Raw genomic sequence first — 20425 nt, forward strand, 5'->3', positions numbered from 1 at the left:
ATCCATGATAACAGTGTCTTCTTCAGGAATACCTCCTGAAGGACCTGCCTGAGGCTGTTTCACAGTTAACTTTTTTTTTTTTTTTTTTTTTTTGGTAAGTAGGAGTGCACTCTAAAATAATGATAAAAAGCATGGTATAGTAAATACATAAACCAGTAACATAGTTTATTATCATTATCAAGTATCATGAACTGTATATAATTGTATGTGCTATACTTTTATATTTTTGGCAGTACAATCGGTTTGTTTACACCAGCATTACCATAGACATGTGAGTAATGTGGTACACTACAACATTTAAGATGGCTAGGTGATAGGAATTTTTTAGCTCCTTTATAACATATGGGACCACCGTTGTAGATGTGGTTTGTCATTGATCAAAACAATATTATGCAATGCGTGACTGTATTATGTTTCCTCTTATGTTCGCATTATAGCTTTTGTGTATGCTTTTCCTGTAGCTCTGTAGCTTCTCAGCTTTCAGACCTTAGACTTTCCTCATTGACCAAGTATCTGACTGCCAGACTAGATCACACCCTACTGACAGTCTGTTCGCACCACTATATAAATCTTTCAGTTTATAGGTATGTATTTGTGTAAGATCATTATGTTCTCAAACCTATAGTGACGTGCCATCACATTTTGAGTAAAAATCAAAGTCCTTTAATGGCTGAGGCAAGGCCCTACATGATCAGCCCTCTGGTCACCCACAACTCCCATCTTCTTCTTCTTCTTCTTTTTTTTTTTTTTTTTTTTGAGACGGGGTCCAGTCTGGAGTGTAGTGGCATGATCTCGGCTCACTGCAACTTCTGCTTCCCAGGTTCAAGCAGTTCTTCTGCCTCAGCCTCCCGAGTAGCTGGGACCACAGGGGTGCACCACCACACTCGGCTAATTTGTTGTATTTTTGATAGAGGCGGGATCTCACTATGTTGCCCAGGCTGGTCTGGAACTCCTGACCTCAAGTGATCTGCCCATGTCAGCCTCCCAAAGTGCTGAGATTACAAGTGTGAGCCACCATGCCCGCCGGCCTCAACTCCCATCTTCTGTACTTTCCCCCCATTTCCTTGGTACTCCAGCCATGCAGCCCTCCTTGCTGCTCTTGGTACATACAGACATACCAAGTAGACTCATGCCCCAGGGCTTTGCACTTGCTGTGTCCCTGATGAGATGCTGTTTGGGCACTAGTTCTTCATCAGAGTCAACATCAAGGGCCTTTTCTTTGTTGTTTTGATACAGGTGGCTCACTTTCTCACCTCTTCTATGTCTTTACTTAATTGTCACTCCAGTGAGGCCTTCCTAAACTACCCTACTTAATATCTACGTGCCCTCCTCCCAGCGCTTTCTACCCCCCTTCCCTGTTTCATGTTTCTTCATGACACTTATCAGCATCAAAATACTATCAAAGTTATTTGCTTATTTATTGCAGTTCTCTCATGCTTTAGTATCAGCTCCTGAATATTGAGATTTTTAGTGTCTATTATTGTATTCCACGTGCTAAGCTGTTGCCGGTTCCTAGTAGGTGTTTTCTAAGTAACAGTTGAATGAATAAATGCATGAGTGAATTTGACAGTTTTTAAAATTAAACTGTTAGCTCATGAGAGGTGGATGAGGACATGAGAGCTCATGAGGCATCAGAGGTGTCTTTCTTTTGTTTTCCATTTTACTCTCAGCCCTTGGCATGTCATAGATACACAATAAATGTTTATTAAATAGATAAATGAATGGTGATGGACCTTAAATAAAAGATAGGATGTATTTTAACCTAAATTACAGTGATTTAACAGGCCTGACTGTCCTTCATGAGTAGTGGACAGAGATGTGGAAACTTTGCTTCTGTTGGCATTCTCTGTATGGGCTGCTCCCCTTCCCCTGCAGTTGAGTTTGAGATAGAGCTATGTGAATGAGAAAATCACTTTTCTGTAATTATTCTTCAGGGACTAAATCTGTTTGTCTCTCTGTTGTTTATGAAATTGGAGGCCAAACATTGGGTACATATGATGTTTATTTAGAACAAGTAACATAATGATTGAGAACAATTAGTGACACATAGGCCTTGTTTTCTTGCAGAAAATGCTGTCCTGTATCAAAACTACAAGGAAAAGGCCCTTGACATTGATTCTGATGAAGAGTCAGAGCCCAAAGAACAGAAGTCAGATGAAAAAATTGTGATTCACCATAAGCCATTGAGATCCACATGGAGCCAGCTCTCTGCGGTGAGTGTTTATCTTCTTTTCTATCTGTGGTAGGAAAAAAACAAGTTTTGGAAATTATGTGTGGATTTGGCTTTTGCTCTTTTCTGCCAGTGATCCTGTAACTAAGGAGAAAGACTCTTTTTAGATTGTGAAATGTTTCTCGGAACTCTGCCAGCACTAATGAGAACATGAACTTTGACACTTCTGATCAGGAAAATTAGGTTTGATAAAATAAAGTGCTATGAGATTGATGTACTGTGACCTCTGGAAACTCCTTTTACGAGATCTCTCTTTTTGTTAAATATAGCCTGCACTTTATCATAATTATGGCTATTTACATATATATGCGTGTGTGTTTATTTATGTATGTATGCGTGTATATATACATGTATGTATGTACCTGTATATGTATCTCTGCACAATAGAAAGCTAGTTACAATTCTTCCTTGGAAATTTTTTTTTTTTTTTTTTTTTTTTGAGATGAGGTCTTGCTCTGTCGCCCAGGCTGGAGTACAGTGGCGTGATCTCGGCTCACTGCAGTCTCCCAGGTTCACGTGATTCTCCTGCCTCAGCCTCCTGAGTAGCTAGGACTGTAGGCGTGTGCCACCATACCCAGCTAATTTTTGTATTTTTAGTAGAGATGAGATTTCACCGTATTGGCCAGGCTGGTCTTGAATTCCTGCCCTCAAGTGATCCGCCTGCCTCAGCCTCCCAAAGTGCTGGGATTACAGGCATGAGCCACTGCATCTAGCCCTTCCTTGGAAATTTAATTTGATATAGAAATGTTTATATATTCTTAAAGCTGATTAATGAATGATATTCTGTTCCATCTCTGTGCCTTTTTTGTATGCCTGTCTCTGACACTTAATTTTGTGTTGATGAGTAATTTCTCCTCTCTGCATCAGACACCTTTTGTTTTTTAACTGTATATTTTTTTCCTCCTGGCTTACAAAATGTCACAGTTTGATGCTTAGTTTACTTGATAAGAGTTTGGGCACAGCATTTGCGAATATCTGATGAATTAGCAAGTAGAAAGGAATTCCCATGGCTGGCTTGGTTCAGGGGAGCTTTGCATCAAAAACAAGCCAGTACACCTCCATGAGTCCTTAGGCAATATCAGAGCAGAGGTGACAGAGATGTTCAGAATCAGGAATCTTGTGTATTTAGGGAACCCACTGGTGTAAGAAAAGGAGTTGTTAATGTTGGTGCTGTATAGCCAGGGCCATGGGAATATGTGTATGTAAACGGTGGGAGACAACTTCTGCTTCAAGCTCTACCTTCTCTCTTCTAACCTGTATTGGAATTCAAAATTCAATACACCAAGCGCTTTCTCCCTGTCTTCTTCCCACCTCCTAATTTTGTTCTCAGGAGAATCTGTTCATTTCCAGGGCCTCTGAGGTATAGCACCCTTATGATTATGCCAAAAATTAAAATATCCACAGTGTCAGGGGAAGTAGAATGAATATGTGATGCTGGTATATGTAGGTGATAGGGAGTGGTGGGAGCTGTGGTGAACAGGCCTTATATAAATTGAGCAGCTACTACTTAGCTCAAACCAGGTGAGTGCAGGGGCTCAGTGTGACCAGATGTTCTGATAATTAGAAAAGAGAATGTACAAATCCAGACTTTTATGAGTATTTTCTCAACTCAAATTTTAAAGAAATGTTGTGTGTCCAAGAAAGTATTCAGATTTGCCCTCTATGCTAACAGTTTGTAACTTCTGTGATATTTTTAAAATTTTTGCATGTGGTTAGGTGGTAAAAGCTAGCCACAGAATTGGTTTATTAGCAGCCTTATACCCTAATCTAATGATCTCATGATATGTGTATCCCAAAACGGATACGTGGAAAAGCTGATGACAAGGTCCATTGAGGCCATGTTGGCTCTAAATGGCTGTCATTGAGTTCATTCAGTTGTTGGTATGGACCATTTGGTAGAGGATCCAGGAGAAGAAAGAAGGCTGTGAATTTTTTGTTTTCTCTCTGTGGCAGCAGCTGGGTTTGTTAGCACAGGCCTAAATCGTGCTGTTGGTCTCTGAAAGAATGCTAAAAAGAAATGTGGATTTTTATGTCAGTTACACCCTGATCTCAGTTTAGCCCAAGAAACAGGCTGCCATATTTATGCCTCCTGGAGTTTGGCTTTCATATACATGAACAAATGTATATACAATTAAATAATAGTGCATATCCTTCAGTTCAACTTTGTTTATGGACTTGCATTTTATTTGGCAAAAAATGAATGTTGTGTCTTTTGTAAATGATATTGATATCATAGAACTATCTTGTAATAAAATGTAAAACTATAAAGTGATTTCTGATTTTAGTGTATGTTATCTTGGAGGTGAGTGTTCCCGGGAGACTTGTGTGTGTTTATTGTGTTGCTTGGCAATTACATTTAATGAAAGCAGCATGATTGGACTTGGCCACTTAGCATTACTTAGGCACCAGCCTGCATTTCTTTGTGCCTTTTGTGTCTTCTTTTCACTTAAATTTTACTTTAATTTTTTTGTTATAAAGTGCTTTAAACCCGTAGCAAAATTAAAAAATAAATAAAGGTAATCAATTTCTGTGTACCTATCACTCAGATTGAACAAATGTTAATATTTTAACATATTTGCTTCATTTTCTATTTTTTTAGACTATTACAGCGAACCCCTCCTTCCTTTCCAGTTCTTTTCTCCTTCCTACCTCCCCAGAGATAACCACTATCCCTGACGTTCTCTTCTGTCCTTCTCATGAGGGTTTTCTGTCCACCAAAAAGATATAACCAGTTCTGGCTTTTAGGAAAGTAGATATTTTAACACCAGAAAGCAGCCATTACCTTTTTAGAAGCTCATCCGCTACTAAATTTTCAAGTTGTATTTAGGACCCTAACGAGAGGAGGCTTCGTGCATCATTAACAATGTCAGGATGTTTCTCAAAAGTGATCGGCACCTCTGTTTCTCTATCTGACCCCTCCTGGTAGTGAAGCTGCAGCATTTAGGGCAGGTCTCAGAAGACTTTCAACTTTAATATATATATTCAGCTTTAATATGTAATATATAAATATATATGTGTGTGTATATATAGAGTTGGAGGTCTATGTATATAAATACCTAGTATAATGTATATATTAAACCTAGCATCATCTATGTATATAAAATCATCCTTCCATGCTTAACTTTTAATAATCAAAATAGTAAGGTAGCCCGTCTAATTTTGAGTATAACATTTTAATGCAAAACTCTTCTTAAAGACAAGGGGTTTTCTGGCAGTGGGTTAGGTCTCAGTTCGGCATATACCTTCACTTCCTGCTAAGGAGGGTAGGGAGTGAGTGCACATGTGCATTAGCCGGTGTCGTTTTATTTTCTAAAAAATCTTTTTATTGCAAACGCCTGCCTCCTGGGATGGTGAAACTATCCTTATCAGTTGACTATAAGAAGCATTCAGTATGCTGAATACTTTTGAAGTGCAGCAATTTGCAGTAATTTATGGTTGTTATGTAAGATCTTTAAGCCTTGAGTCTGTGCTGTAATTTGTCTGGGCGTGTTTATGTTTCCTTTGGTTTCATTGGACCATGCTGGGTAAGGCAGTGTTCAGCTATACAGGTGACAGGTGGTTCCCCATTTATGGTGTTGGGACAGGTTTAACTGTAGTGTTGTCATTTAGGAATAAAGGAGAATTAGAAGGGCATTTATTTAGTTGGGCCTCAGTAGAATAATAAATGATAGTCATTTGTTTAACTGAGCCTCAATAGAATAATGAGCCACAGACTTCTATATTAGGACTAAAGAAATAAGGCTGCACACCTACAACTATCTGATCTGGCAGGTTTGTAGAAGATCAGATAGTTGTAGGTGTGCAGCCTTATTTCTGGGCTCTTTTTTCTGTTCCATTGGTTTGTGTGTCTGTTTTTGTACCAGTATCATGCTGTTTGGTTACTGTAGCCCTGTAGTGTAGTTTGAAGTTGGGTAGTGTGATGCCTCCAGCTTTATTCTTTTGCTTAGGATTGTCTTGGCTATTTTTTGGTTCCATATGGATTTTAGAATAGTTTTTTTCCAGTTTGTGAAGAATCTCAATGGTAGTTTAGTAGGAATAGCATTGAATCTATAAATTGCTTTGGGCAGTATGGCCATTTTAATGATATTCATTTTTCCTGTCCATAAGCATGGAATATTTGTCCATTTGTTTATGTCATCTCTGATTTCTTTGAGCAGTGTTTTGTACTTGTAGAGATCTTTCACCTCCCTAATTAGCTATATTCCTAGGTATCTTATTTTTTTGTGGCAATTGTGAATGGCAGTTTGTTCCTGATTTGGCTCTTGGCTTGACTGTTGTTGGTGTATAGAAATGCTAGTGATCTTTGCACATCGATTTCGTATCCTGAGACTTTGCTGAAGTTTTTTTTATCAGCTTAAGAAGCTTTCGGGCTGAGACTATGGGGTTTTCCATATATAGGATCATGTCATCTGCAGACAGGGATAGTTTGACTTTCTTTCTTACTATTTGAATACCCTTTCTTTCTTTCTTCCTTTCTTTCTCTTGCCAGATTGTACTGGCCAGGACTTCCAGTACTATTGTATTAGTCCGTTTTCATGCTGCTGATAAAGACATCCCTGAGACTGGGTAATTTATACAGGAAAAAGGGTTCAATGGGCTTACAGTCCCCTGTGTCTGGGGAGGACTCTGGGGAGGCTTCCACAATGGTGGAAGGCCAGGAGGAGCAAGTCACGCCTTATGTGGATGGCAGCAGGCAAAGAGAGAGCTTGTGCAGAGAAACTCCCGTTTTTAAAACCATCAGATCTCGTGAGACTTACTCACTATCATGAGAACAGCACAGGAAAGACCGGCCCCCATGATCACTTAACTCCCACCTGGTCCCCCCCAACAACATGTGGGAATTCAATATGAGATTTGGGCAGGGAAACAGACAAACCATATCAACTATGTTGAATAGGAGTGGTGAGAGATGGCATCTTTGTCTTGTGCCGGTTTTCAAGGGGAGTGCTTTCAGCTTTTGCCCATTTAGTATGATGTTGGTGATGGATTTGTAATATATGGCTCTTATTATTTTGAGGTATTTTCCTTCAATACCTAGTTTATTGAGGTTTTTTTTTTTAACATGAATCAATGTTGAATTTTATCGAAAGCCTTTTCTGCATCTATTGAGATAATCATGTGGTTTTTGTCTTTAGTTCTATTTATATGATGAATAATATTTATTGATTTGTGCATGTTGAACCAACCGTGCATCCCATGGATAAAGCCTAGTTGATCATGGTGGATAAGCTTTTTGATGTGCTGCTGGATTTGATTTGCCATATTTTGTTGAGGATTTTTGCATGGATGTTCATTAAGGATATATTGGCTTGAAGTTTTTTTCTTTTGTTGTTGTATCTCTGCCAGGTTTTAGTATCAGGATGATGCTGACCTCATAGAATGAGAGAGGAGTTCCTCTTCTCCAATTTTTTTTGGAATAGTTTCAGTAGGAATGGTACCAGTTCTTCTTTTTACATCTGGTAGAATTTAGCTATGAATCTGCTTGGTCCTGGGCTTTTCTTGGCTGGTAGGCTATTTATTACTGCCCAATCGTGATTGGTCTCTTCAGGGATTTGATTTCTCCCTAGTTCAGTCTTGGGAGGGTATATGTGTTCAGGAATTTATCCATTTCTTCTCGATTTTCTACTTTATGTGCCTAGAGGTATTCATAATGTTTTCTGATGGTTGTTTGTATTTCTGTGGGGTCAGTGGTAATATCCCCCTTGTCCTGAAATAATGTTAATGATCGTAGTTCCCAGTTTGGGTTGGTCAAATGTGGAAGGGATTTGAGGTTTTGAAATCTCAATGACTTTGAAAAGTAAGTTTTGACCCCTGGAGATTATCTGGAACTCTACTCAGAGACAAAAACCCTGCTGCACGCAGGTAAGTCACCGGTGCCTCACCCAAAACAGCAGCACAAACATTAAGCCAGCAGTTCTTGGATCTCTGGGAAAAGCATGTGGGTTTGAAGGAAAATATTGATTGTATTAGTCAGGGATGGAACACTGTGTACTTGTTACAGTTAATGCCAGGTGTGTAGTCAGCTGAACTTCAGGTTTTCCAAAGGGTTCATTCATTAGTAGGACCCCAGAAGTATTTATTGTCTTTTCTTTTAGATAGATTTTGACTAGAGTTTTTGCTTTTCACTGTAACTACCCACTCCACCTCTCCAAGATCGTGTACTATGCATGTATGAAGAAATGACTGTTGCAACACCAGTGTTTGTTATGTTAAGTTCAGTAATGGAACCAAAACCATATTTGCCAGCCGTGCCCTGACCTGATTTATTTGCCATGGGGTGCGTTTGTGTAATTTCCATCACCTTGAAATGCCAGATACCTTTGAAAAGGGTGTTCTCTGTTCAGCACCTAATAGAGTCATCCTCTACTGCACTCTTCTTTTGTACTTGCTGACATGTGGCTTTATCAGTAATCTTAAGTCATTGGAATGTTTCTTCAGTTTGCTCAAATATTTTGAACTCTGTAGTCAGAAATGGTTTGATTTCTTAAAGTATTTTAATTTTAATTAAAATATTTTAACTAAAGTATTTTAATTAAAGTATTTTTCAGCTCTGTGCTTAGTGTGACTAACAGTGCAATAGGAGATCTAGAATTCAGACCTCAGTCTCTGGTTCTGGGCTCAGCATTTAAAGCACACGTAGTGTACCTGTGGGAGACTTTCTGGAATTGCAGGATAAGAAAGGAAGATTTGAGAAGCAGGAATTTTATTATAAATATCATTTCATTCCATTGAAAATGCAGCAGACACTTTGGCGTCTTAGTAGTTTGAGGTGATGAGACTTATTATTTTAGAATTTACTCTGTGCTTATTGTGAAAGACATACTATTTTCTAGTAAAAATCAGAGCTCAACAAATGTAATATACCTGAATGTCATTCTGTTTGCAGAAATGCTTAATGCATTTAAACTTATTCTTTTCCCTAAATTTTCACATTTGTCTGAATTTTCAGTTGTTTGTGACTTGTTGCTTAAAATAGTAATTTCTGTAGTTTTATAATTTTTCATTTACAGTTTGGCAACGCAGCAGTCTCATAAGATTATTTTTTTACTTTAGATGGTGACTAAAACCTTTTACCATATCTTTTTTTGTGTGTGTATAAGATATGGAAAATTATTTTCACTTTTTATGACTGGCTCACATTTAGCTCACATCATGGTTTAAACAGAACTGCAAGCACATACTAGTCCACACTTTCAAGTTGGCTTGTGGGTCTTCTGGAATCCTTGTGTCTTTATAAACAAAAATAGAGGCCCATGTGCCTAGACCTGAGATCCATGGTTTGGATATTTTTCCCCTCCAAAACTCATATGGAAATTTAATGCCTGATGTAGCAGTATTGAGAGGTGGAGCCTTTAAGAAGTAATTAGATCATGAGGGCTCTGCCTGCGTGAATAGATTAACAGCCGCAGATTACTGGGCTAATGGATTAATGCGTTATCATGGGAGGGGAGCAGGTGGCTTTATAGGAAGAGGAAGAGAGACCTGAGCTAGCTCGTTAGCATGCTTAGCCTCCTTGCCATATGATACTCTGCACCACTTCAGGGCTCTTCAGAGTGTCCCCACCGGCAAGAAGGCTCTCACCAAATGTAGCCCCTCAGCCTGGAACTTCTTAGCCTCTATAACTGTAGGAGATAAATTTCTTTGCTTTATAAATTACCCAATTTCAGGTATTCTGTTGTAAGCACCCCAAAACGGACTAAGACATACCCCAATTAGAATTACTACTCTAGCTAAGAGAGATAAAGGTGGGGGACTACTTAGCTTGGGCCAGGGACTGGGCTCTGTATGTGGTCTTGCTTTTTATGTATAATTAGATTATGGTACATTTCTGAAAATTAACTTGACTTATGTAAGCAATATATAATATGTCCTTCATGTAGAGAATAATTCAGACATTTTGGACCAGGTACAGTGGGTCCTGCCTGTAATCTCAGAACTTTGGAAGGCTGAGGCAGGAGGATCTCTTGAGCCCAGGAGTTTGAGACTAGCCTGGGCAACATAGTGAGACCCCCATCTCTTAAAAAAAAAAAAGAAGAAGAGAAGAAGAAGAATTGGGACATTTCAGATTAGACTAAAGGCTCTTTTGGTCATTTGTGCAATCCCAGTCTCTATCCCCTTCTCCATAGATAATGCTGCTCTCAATTTGGCAATACTCTTCTGAAAATCCACATATATACATTTAAGGAAACAATATAGATTACCCATATTTATGTAAATATACAGATTATTTATAATAGCTTGTTTCTTTTCTGCACTATGTGTCTTATAAGTCATTTCATATCTACACATGATCTACAGTGTTATAAGTCTGCATTAATACATAGGATGGATATGCATTTAGCCATCTTTACTGGGGGAGTGTCATAAATGCTTTAAGAATCTAATAAAAATTATGAGCCATAGGCTTTCTCTGTAGAAAAATGCGCACATGTATACATGTAAATTTTTTTTAATAATTTTTGTTTTTTCAGTTTTAGCTGGAGAGTATTTTTTTCTTGACTTTATTTCCAAATACAAGGAGCACCTTAGTGTAGCTTGTTATGTATTGAGTATAGTTTCCATGTTGTTAATATCACTTTAAAAAGTTTTTCTGTATCTGCATTGTTGCAGCGTTGGAACTTTATGTAACTCCTAAAAATATAGACAAAGATTGAGGAAAAAACTACTCTGGTTGGAGCTCACTAATTAAAGGGCAACTGAGTGGTAGATCTGCCAATATTTATGTAATTGATTCTTCTGAGAGAACAGTGAAGTGTTGGGATATGGGGGTGTGTGCACCAGTTGCCCGAGGGTAGGCAGAGATCAGAAATGACAGGTGCTCCAAGAAAGCAGGAGGAGATGAAAACACGGTTAGTTAATTGTTATGGGCATAACTACAAAGGCAGATGTTTCAACTACAAACCTACAACAGGGTCCAGACAGAGAGGGTCTTCTTACTTCATTGAGTAGAAAATCGATGAGAGAGATTGATGAATTCATTGTCTTCATCAAGGGCCTGCCCCACATGAAGTTCTGTCTATGGCAGGCCCTGGAGATAGAGCAAGAACAGACTCCACCTTGCATTCATGTCCTTGTAAACAACCTGAATGGCAAGACTGATGTCAGATATCAAATCATCCCATAGATAAATGCATAATTACTATTGTGGTAAAGCTGTGAATGACTTACTGGTGCTGCTGCAAGATCTGCTAGAAAAGAGCACCTGTCTGGGCAAGGTGCGGTCAGTGGAGAGCAGGTGTCAGAGGAAGTAATGTGAGCTGTCATCTGGAGGGTCCAGGACGATAGCTGGTGGGGCACAGTTGGGGAGTGGCAGGGTAGAAGAGTCCCAGGTAGAGAAAATGTCATGTGCACAGACATTTGGGGTGATGGTGGGTAAGAGGAGTTGGGATAAGGCCAGTGCAGCTGGAACATCTTGATCTCTCCTTTGTGGGTTTTTCCTCATTCCTCTGTTCTCTAAATTTTGGAGGGCCCCTGGGCTCATCCTTGGGCCTCTTCTCTTACCTGCACTCATGTGGTGGTTTTATCAATCTTGTACTTTTAAATATATCATATACTCGGATGACTTCCAAGTTATTGCTTACTATGAAATCGAATTAAATTTTGGACTTATTCTCAACTAGCTATTTCTTTTGGGGAGTTGGAAGGGATACATTCATGAATAATAGCAGTCTGTAGGAAGAGAAGGCTCAGGGATGTTGAAGAGTTCTGAATAACTGCATAGAAAGGCTTTTTCATACTGACTTTGGATTGCAGACTCATCTATGGGATTCTTGTATTTGCCCTGTTGAGCTTAATGTATCCTCTTGTGGGGTCTCCTTCCTCAGTCCAAAGATAGGGCTATTTCTCAGGGCCACATCCACACAGTGGTTGGTCTCCATGATGATTGGAGAGTGTTGTCACCTTTAAAATTACTATTGAATCTTTAAATAAGGAATCCTTAAAAATTTGTTACTCAAATTTTGTGGATTTATCTGGAGCACATATAGCCTGTTAATTCTCTAGATTATTAGCCTGTACTCTAATATCTTAATATTAGGATGTTTATTATCTATATTTCTATTATTTTGAGGAGATAAGAACTATACAGTCAGTGGACAACTTCTGTAGCAGGAAGTATTATTGACAGTAAAATAAAATTGCAGATTATTTCCCTCTTTGTAGGAAATAAGCCTATCCAACTATAATAATACAAAAATGGAGCAATTTCCACTTTGCCTGGTTAGAAACCCTGCTTCTGGTAGTGGAGTGCAAAGGAGTCTGATTGTTGTGTGCCCACCTGGGCAACAGGGAGCCCTTATATCCACACGGGTCCAAAGTCTCTGAATGAGCAGACTGAGTTGCAGGATAGCTGTTAGCTCTGGGATCATCACAGTATTGATTTGTTTACATGCAGTTAAATTACTGACCACATATTTGCAGGAGACTTATTGTGTACCAGGATTGTGTTAGGTAATTTCAGATACAGTTTATGTAGTCCCGGGACAATGCCACGAGGGTAAGTACAAATTCTTTACTTTGTAACAAGTCAGCTGAGAGGCCAGGATGTTAAATGCGGCTGCTAGTTAAGGTCTTGAGATTACTTGGAACAGCCTCTGCAGTGACCTCAAAAGATGGATACATGTACCTAGGGCTCTGGAAGAGCAGGAACTATGTTTCTCCCAGGTGCTCAGCCAATAATGTGACTGCAACTCTGACTTGGGCTTTTTTTCCTTCTCATAAATTGGCTTATTTTCCCTTTTTACTATGCTTGTCTTTTTCCTGAAAGCTCCTGCATACTCAGGGTTTCTGAGTGCTTTTTTTTTTTTTTTTGAGACAATCTCACTCTGTTGCCCAGGCTGGAGTGCAGTGGCACGATCTCAGTTCACTGCAACCTCTGCCTCCCATAAGCGATTCTCCTGCCTCAGCCTCCTGAGGAGCTGGGATTACAGGCACACGCCACCACGCCCGGCTAATTTTTGTATTTTTAATAGAGACAGGGTTTTGCTATGTTGGTCAGGCTGGTCTCGAACTGCTAAGCTCAGGTTATCTGCTCGCCTCGGCCTCCCAAAATGCTGGGATTACAGGCATGAGCCACCATGCCCGGCCTCTGAGTTCTCGTAGCTTACACTTGAGCACCTGAGACTGTGTTAACAGCCCTGTCCTTCCCTCAAGTCACTCTTTTAGCTTCCATCCTATTTTTTTTTTTTTTTGAGATGGAGTCTTGCTCTGTCGCCCAGGCTGGAGTGCAGTGGCACAATCTCAGCTCACTGCCAGCTCCGCCTCCTGGGTTCATACAGTTCTCGTGCCTCAGCCTCCTGAGTAGCTGGGACTACAGGCAGCTGCCACCTTGCCCGGCTGATTTTTTTTTTTGTATTTTTAGTAGAGACGGGGTTTCACCGTGTTAGCCAGGATGGTCTCTATCTCCTGACCTCGTTTTCCGCCCGCCTCGGCCTCCCAAAATGCCGGGATTATAGGCGAGAGCCACCGTGCCTGGCCTTCCATCCTATTTTTGAAAGGATGTAGGCCAGAATGCCAAAGTGAGTTACACAGTTTAGTTGCCCAGTTTAGTTCCTTGAGAAAGAGAATTATATTGGCTCAGCTACCTTGCCCCCGCTTAATAGGTCACTAGAACATGTATTGTCATTTAGCTAGGTGCTTAACTAACTCTGCTCCAGTCAGCTTTGGCCTCCATGATGTACTATGGCACAAAATGTGGTCCCTTGGGGCTGCTGCTTTTGCAGAGGCTGTGAGTAGAATGGTTTTTCTTGTAGAGGTCCATGGAAGTGTTAAACGACATGACTGACTGACTTTTGTCTAGTGTAAATTTATACATCATGGAGTGGACATTGTAACCATGGTCTTTATCAGCAGCTTAACATGATAAGAAATATGTTTTACCTTATAAACCAGTATGTGTGTCTGAATGTATATGTTTGCACATATGTATGTGTGTATATATCTCAAAGAAATTTTACAAGGCAGGAGTTACTTTATACTTCTGCTTGCAGTGTACTATAGTATTTTTAATTTTTTTCTGTTCTGTTACATTTAAATAGATAACGATCACTTCATGATAAGACTTTATTTTGCATTCAGTGCCAGTTTATAACTTATAATTTGAACAGTGGTAATATCTGACTCCAAAATTCATTTGTTTTCCACTGCACTGTAGTGAATGAGGCAAACAAAACAAGGCTAAAACCCAGCCTACCCTCCAGGAGCTTAGAACCTAGAGCAGAAGACAATAGAAATGAAATGTCTGAATGATATTTTGAAAGGATGTAGGACAGAATGCCAAAGTGAATGACACAGTTGAAATCACAGAAAGCAGTGAAGTGAAGATGAGGAAAGTTTTGTCTATAGGATGTAACTTAAACTAGATGGGCTATTTGGGCAGAAGAGGAGAAAATAAAAGTAATGAAGGTGTAAATTGCTTGAATAAAACTTTTTCTTTTTTTTTTTTTCTTTTCAGTAGAGATAGGAAGACAGGATTTCACCATGTTAGCCAGGCTGGTCTCGAACTCCTGGCCTCAAGTGATCCACTTGCCTTGGCCTCCCAAAGTGCTGGGATTACAGGCGTGAGTCACTGTGCCCAGCCAATAAAGCTTGATAGGTAGGCAAAGGGTAGAAGAAAGATAGGACTTCTGTGTCTGTTTCTCAGATCTCCGTACAATAAGGTAATTCCTGTCCAAAGAAACCACTGCCTGCTTTGTACATCTAATGGAAAGCATCAGTTTACTCTATTACCCATTTTTCAGAAAGAGATTTTGCTCAGGTTAGATTTTTATTGCAAAACCTCAGAAATTCAGAGTCGCTGTTGTTCTAAGTAGCTTATTATTTTGGAGTTTCTCATTCCTATCCACTGGTCATTTTACAAAAATAGCAAGCAAAAATAAAATAGCAACTAATATATTGGCATCACCTTTAGAAATAGGTGTTCTTTTCTTCTGCAAGAGAGGAACCTCAGACCTGTTCTACCTTCCTTAACCCCTTGACTCATACCTTCACTATGTGTAAATGGCATCATTCTCAGTTACGCAGACTCCTTTATCCTCCTTTATCTCTCATGCTTGCAGATTGGCCTGTCATCACTCATTTTCAGCACTGCCTCATAAGCCATTGCTCAGTTTGGACTTGATTAAAATCTTTCTTTCTTATTGCCTCCCTTTACCTTAGCTTCTCATTTCTTTTATCTACAGGTGGTCATCTCTCATTTCTCTAGTTTCTCTTTGGGGCAGCAACAAAGAAATAGAAGTATTATTGGCACCTTTAAACAGTTCTACTTGTCTGCCCTACTCGTTTTGTTTCTTTTTTGAGAGAGGATGTTGAAGTAGTATTTTAGTTTTTGTTATTCAAAGTGTTGCTTTAATTGCAAAGCCAAGACATGTTTATTACAGAAAAATCAGAAAGTACCAATAGATAAAAAAATTGAACTATCTCTTTCTATTCAATCACTATTAACATTTTTGTCTATAACTTTTCAGATTTAAAAATATATAGAAGGATTGTCTTTTACGCAAAAATCAATAATGTAGTAATAGTTTTGTCACTTTTTTCCCTTAACAGTGTCGTAAATATCTTTTCATGTTATTAAGCCTGCTGTTTTGTCACCTTTTTTTAACAGTGTTATGAATGACCTTCTATGTCATTAAATATTCTTCTACAACCTTTTTAAAGCCCACATACTAGCTCCTCAAATAAGTGGATGTTTAGCTCTTTTAACCAATTTCTTGTTGTTAATCATGTGTGTGTTTCTAATTTTTCAATTTAAAATTCAAAATTTAAGGCTGATTAAGTTTTAAAAAATAATTATTTTTGAACTACTGAAGTAAAAGAAATACATTCTCCTTATTAAAAAATTAAATGTAACAGTTAAGACTGAAAGCTGCTTAACTTTACCACCATTCCCAACCCCTCAGCTGTTAACCACTGCTATAAGTCTGGTCTGTCCCCCAGTATTTTATTAAATAGTGCACGTTTAAAAATTGTTAATCTTCGGTTAAATTATAGAATTGCCCTTTACCCTGAATTTATTCCCTTTCATCCTTGTTACTTCTGTGTCCTTAGCTTTTCATGTATTTGTTAACCTCATTTTCTCTTCTTAATTTAGCTGATAGATACATGAGAACTGCATCTCTTGCTCATTTGGGGGATAGAGAATACATAAATTTTAGTCCAGGCTCAGTAGCCCACAGTGGGAAGTGCAGGTTAGAGAGAGCAACAAGTAAAAGAGGAATTTGTTTGGTGGTAGAAATGTCAGGATTAATCAACAAGTTAAATGACCAGGGAGCCCTGCTGACAGCTTAGCTTTCGCTGCAGCAGAAGCCAGGAAGCCAATGAGAGATGTTGTTTCTGGGGCATTCAGGGGGAGCAACTTAATTTAGGGGGAGAGTAGCTTGCACAGCTCTTAAAAACTCTGAAGTTTTAGAAGGCAGTGTGCTACAGTGATTAAGAGCTCAGGCTTTGTGGGTGGACAGGCAGGCCCAAGTTTGAATCTCAGCTTTCCAATTATTAGGGTGAATGACTTAACTTTTCTGTGTCTCCGTTCTTTATTTGTAAACTAGGGATAGTACTGCCTTCCTCACAGAATTGTTACAGGGTTTAGATGCATGGAAGGAACAGTACCTGGTTCATGGTAAACATTTGATATAATGGTAGTTTGAGAAATAAATTGAGAACCAACCAGAACTCTGAATCAGGAATTGACAAGACATGGGTAGCAAGCTAGTGAGTGCTGGCTGCAAATGAAGTAATGCACGTTTATCTCCTAAATGTACAAAGCACAGCAGTTCATTCTTGTGCATTTAATTACTTATCTGTAGTTTGTATTCTCAGCCTCATGTCTGTATTGAAATAATTTGGGTTCATTCAGGAATCCTGGCTCTGTCTGTAGATGGTGATGCAGGGCATAGAGGAGCAAGTGTCCTGGTCTGCTTTATCTGAGTTTTCCATTATTTTAGCAAACTCGATGTTGCCTGCTTGAGGCTGAGTACTTGCTATTTCTTGAGATTCAAACACTTTTTTGAGGATTATAGAATTAAGCTTAACAATAGGACATTAGAGAGATCAGCTTTTTGAACAAATTAATTTGGATGTCACTGGCATATTACCTGATGCATTTTTAAATTAAGCATATGATTTTATGATATGTGCTATTATCCTTCTACTTTTTCTTTTCTTAAAAAAAGTGTTCTCTCTTTCTTTTTACCCACCACTCCCCAGAAGGATGACCCATCTTGACCTCACGTCTAGTGTTTGGTTATGCAGATCTCTGGCCCTTCGAAATTTGTGTTCTGTGGCAGCTCCTAGCTAGGTAAAGTGATGTCTTAGAACCTTTCCTTGTGAATGTAGTGGGGTTAAAGAGAGCCTATTGGGTCTGGTTACAGAGGACACTCTTTCTGGACTCTGGCAGATTTTTCATTTTAAGGATTTCAAGCATACTCTCAAACTGCTGCTGTTCCCATGTTATTTACAGTGAAAGAACTCTACCTCACTTGTAATTCAGGGACGACTCAGGTTACATTAAGTCTGTAGAAAGGACCTGAGAGTGATTGTGTCCTGTGGTATAATTTTACTTTGAAATCCCTTCCCATTTGAGCTCTTGAGAAAAGAAGCCTGTAAGTAGAGAATCACCAATAGACATGAAAAGCAAGCTTACTTTCAGCAAATGGGTAAACTCCATTGAGTTTTAGCTCAGATGGGTGTTCAGTATAAATTAGTGCTTGATGGAGACAGAGTGATCTTGGATTGTAAATCTAATGTAATTTTTAACTGGCTACATTTTTGAGTCTTTTTGGTCTGTGAGGCTTTCGGGTTCTTCCCATCTGTTTTCCCTGGCTGGTGGGCAAAAATAGAAGGAATGCACATTCATCTAGAAACACTATCGAGTCATGGAGGGTCTGAGAACAAAGAGGGCATCAGAACATAAATATCCCTGTTTACTTCACGGAAAATGATTATCTGATCAGCCAAGAGACTGGTGCTAATCTTGGTTCTCTCCACAGATGTAGGACTGGCTGTATCCATAGATAAGTTCTGTGTAAATGGCAATTTGAGGGATCTATTTGGGGCTTAGAGAACTTGGCTCATAACCTATTCCAGTTAGTGGAGTCAAGGACCAAGAAATATTACACAAAGTTTATAGTTCTTTTACACAGTTCTCTGCAAGGTGGAGATGCTTAGTGTAACTGTGATGAGTGTAATAATGGACTCATGGTCTAAAGCTTGTCTGTTCCTTCTTAGGGTATTTATCTGAGAAGCTCAGACCTGCAAAGTACTTTAGTTTGGGCTGCCATAACAAAAACCATAAATTGGGTAGCTTATGAACAACAGAAATTTATTTCTCACAGTATTGGAGGCTGGAAAGTCCAAAATCAAGGCAGATTTGATGTTTGGCAAGGGGCTGCTTTCTGGCACACAGTGGCTTCTTGCTACATCTTCACATGGTAGAAGGGTTAGGGGTTTCTCTGGGGCCTATTTTAAAGGGCGGTAATCCCATTCATGGAGCAAAGCTTAATCACTTCTTGAAAGGCTCCACCTCCTAATACCATCACCTTGGGGGTTAGGATTTCAATATATGAATTTGGGAGGACACAGACCTTCAGACCATAGCACAAGGTATCAAAAAGGAAACCGGCATGATTTTAGGTGGAGTGTCTAATAATTACCTTTTGGATCTATACTTTGGGAGTTTACCCTTTTACAAATTTCATAAACTATGTTTTGGGTCTAACTAGACAGTATCATATCCATAGAAGAAATATCTTGTAGTGTTCTTTATTAGGTTTAGCCAATTACTAATTTCTATCTCATTTCGACATGCAGAATATATCAGTTATAAAGATCACAGGTCAAGAATTTCAGCACCAATTATACAGTAAATTTGTAATTATGAATTTAAAACTATTATAACATTAGCGAGTTCTGTGCATTCACTATCTTAATAAGGCACAGATGTATGCTCATATTTTTAACATGTCAAAACTGTAGTATTGTTCATTTTCTTGTTTTATTTGAATTTTTATCTACTTAAAATGCTGAAGATATAGACATATGTTCATATATTCTGTTTAAAATTCAGAATCTACAGATTTGAACAGTTTGTGAATTGGCTGGATTATACAAAATCAAGAACCTCACATTAAATCCAGTTCTTACTGCTTTGTTGAAAACTACTTTTGCAATTTTACTTGTTGATGACATATTTAAATAAGAAATTTAAACCAGTGAGGAATAAGAAAGTTCAAATGAGGTTGCTTTGGCTGTCTGTGTGTTTAAAGGAGTGTTGCTTTGGCTGTCTACGTGTTCCCATTTGTACCCAGCTGAAGCTGGTATGAAGTGTATATTTTAAAAATGAGGCCGGACACGGTGGCTCACGTCTGTAATCCCAGCACTTTGGGAGGCTAAGGTGAGCGGATCGCCTGAGGTCAGGAGTTCCAGACCAGCCTGACCAACATGGTGAAACCCCCTCTCCACTAAAAATACAAATATTAGCCAGGCACTGTGGTGCAAGCCTATAATCTCAGCTCCTCATCCTCAGGAGGCTGAGGCAGGAGAATCGCTTGAACCCAGAAGGTGGAGGCTGCAGTGAGCTGAGATAGCACCACTGCACTCCAACCTGAGCGACAGAGTGAGACTCTATCTCAATAAATAAATAAATAAGAAAAAGGAGCCTGTACAATTTTAATTTCTTTCACTTTATATATCAAGTAAGACTCATAGGTTTTAGAAACTGGTATATTATATTTTCTTTCCCACAAATGGAGACAATAGAAACACTTGAAGAAATGGGATAAATTTGACAGTACTTTGGATTCTCATAGCAAAAATTGGTAAACTTCAAAAAGGATGTCTATTTTAAGACTATGGGTATAAACGTATGTTTTTCATGCTAAAAAGCCTGGAACATCAAGTGATTTTTACTTAGGTTTACAGATAAGGTCCCTGTGTCTGAATTTGAGAATTTTCAGAGGTCTTTCCTATTAAAAACTTTGTACACATTCTTTTTCCCCTTCTTTTCTTCCTTTTCCTTTCTTCCTCCCTCCCTTCCTCTCTGCCTTTCTTTCTTCCTTATTTCCACTTGATGTTATTCACCTACATTCTCATTCTCCCCTGATTGTCTCTTCTCTGCTCTCTCTCAGTCTTCTTGGGGTCCCCTTTTCAGATCATTCTCTCCCCTCTTGGGTTTCATCTCTCCACCTTGATCAGTCTCTGAAA

At 38.9% G+C, this 20425-nt stretch overlaps 1 protein-coding gene across 8 annotated transcripts in view; it reads left to right on the forward strand.

Moving 5' to 3' along the window:
* Positions 1 to 20425, forward strand: part of ARHGEF26 (Rho guanine nucleotide exchange factor 26) — a 139123-nt gene that overhangs the window by 6129 nt on the left and 112569 nt on the right. For all 8 annotated transcript variants that reach the window (XM_054681196.2, XM_054681194.2, XM_016942197.3 and 5 more), the window contains exon 4: positions 2068 to 2213. In XM_054681196.2, coding sequence (XP_054537171.1) covers positions 2068 to 2213 — 146 coding nt within the window. The remainder of the gene's footprint in view (positions 1 to 2067; positions 2214 to 20425) is intronic.

This window comes from Pan troglodytes, chromosome 2 (assembly GCF_028858775.2).
Source record: "Pan troglodytes isolate AG18354 chromosome 2, NHGRI_mPanTro3-v2.0_pri, whole genome shotgun sequence".
NCBI classification, from domain to species: Eukaryota; Metazoa; Chordata; class Mammalia; order Primates; family Hominidae; genus Pan; species Pan troglodytes.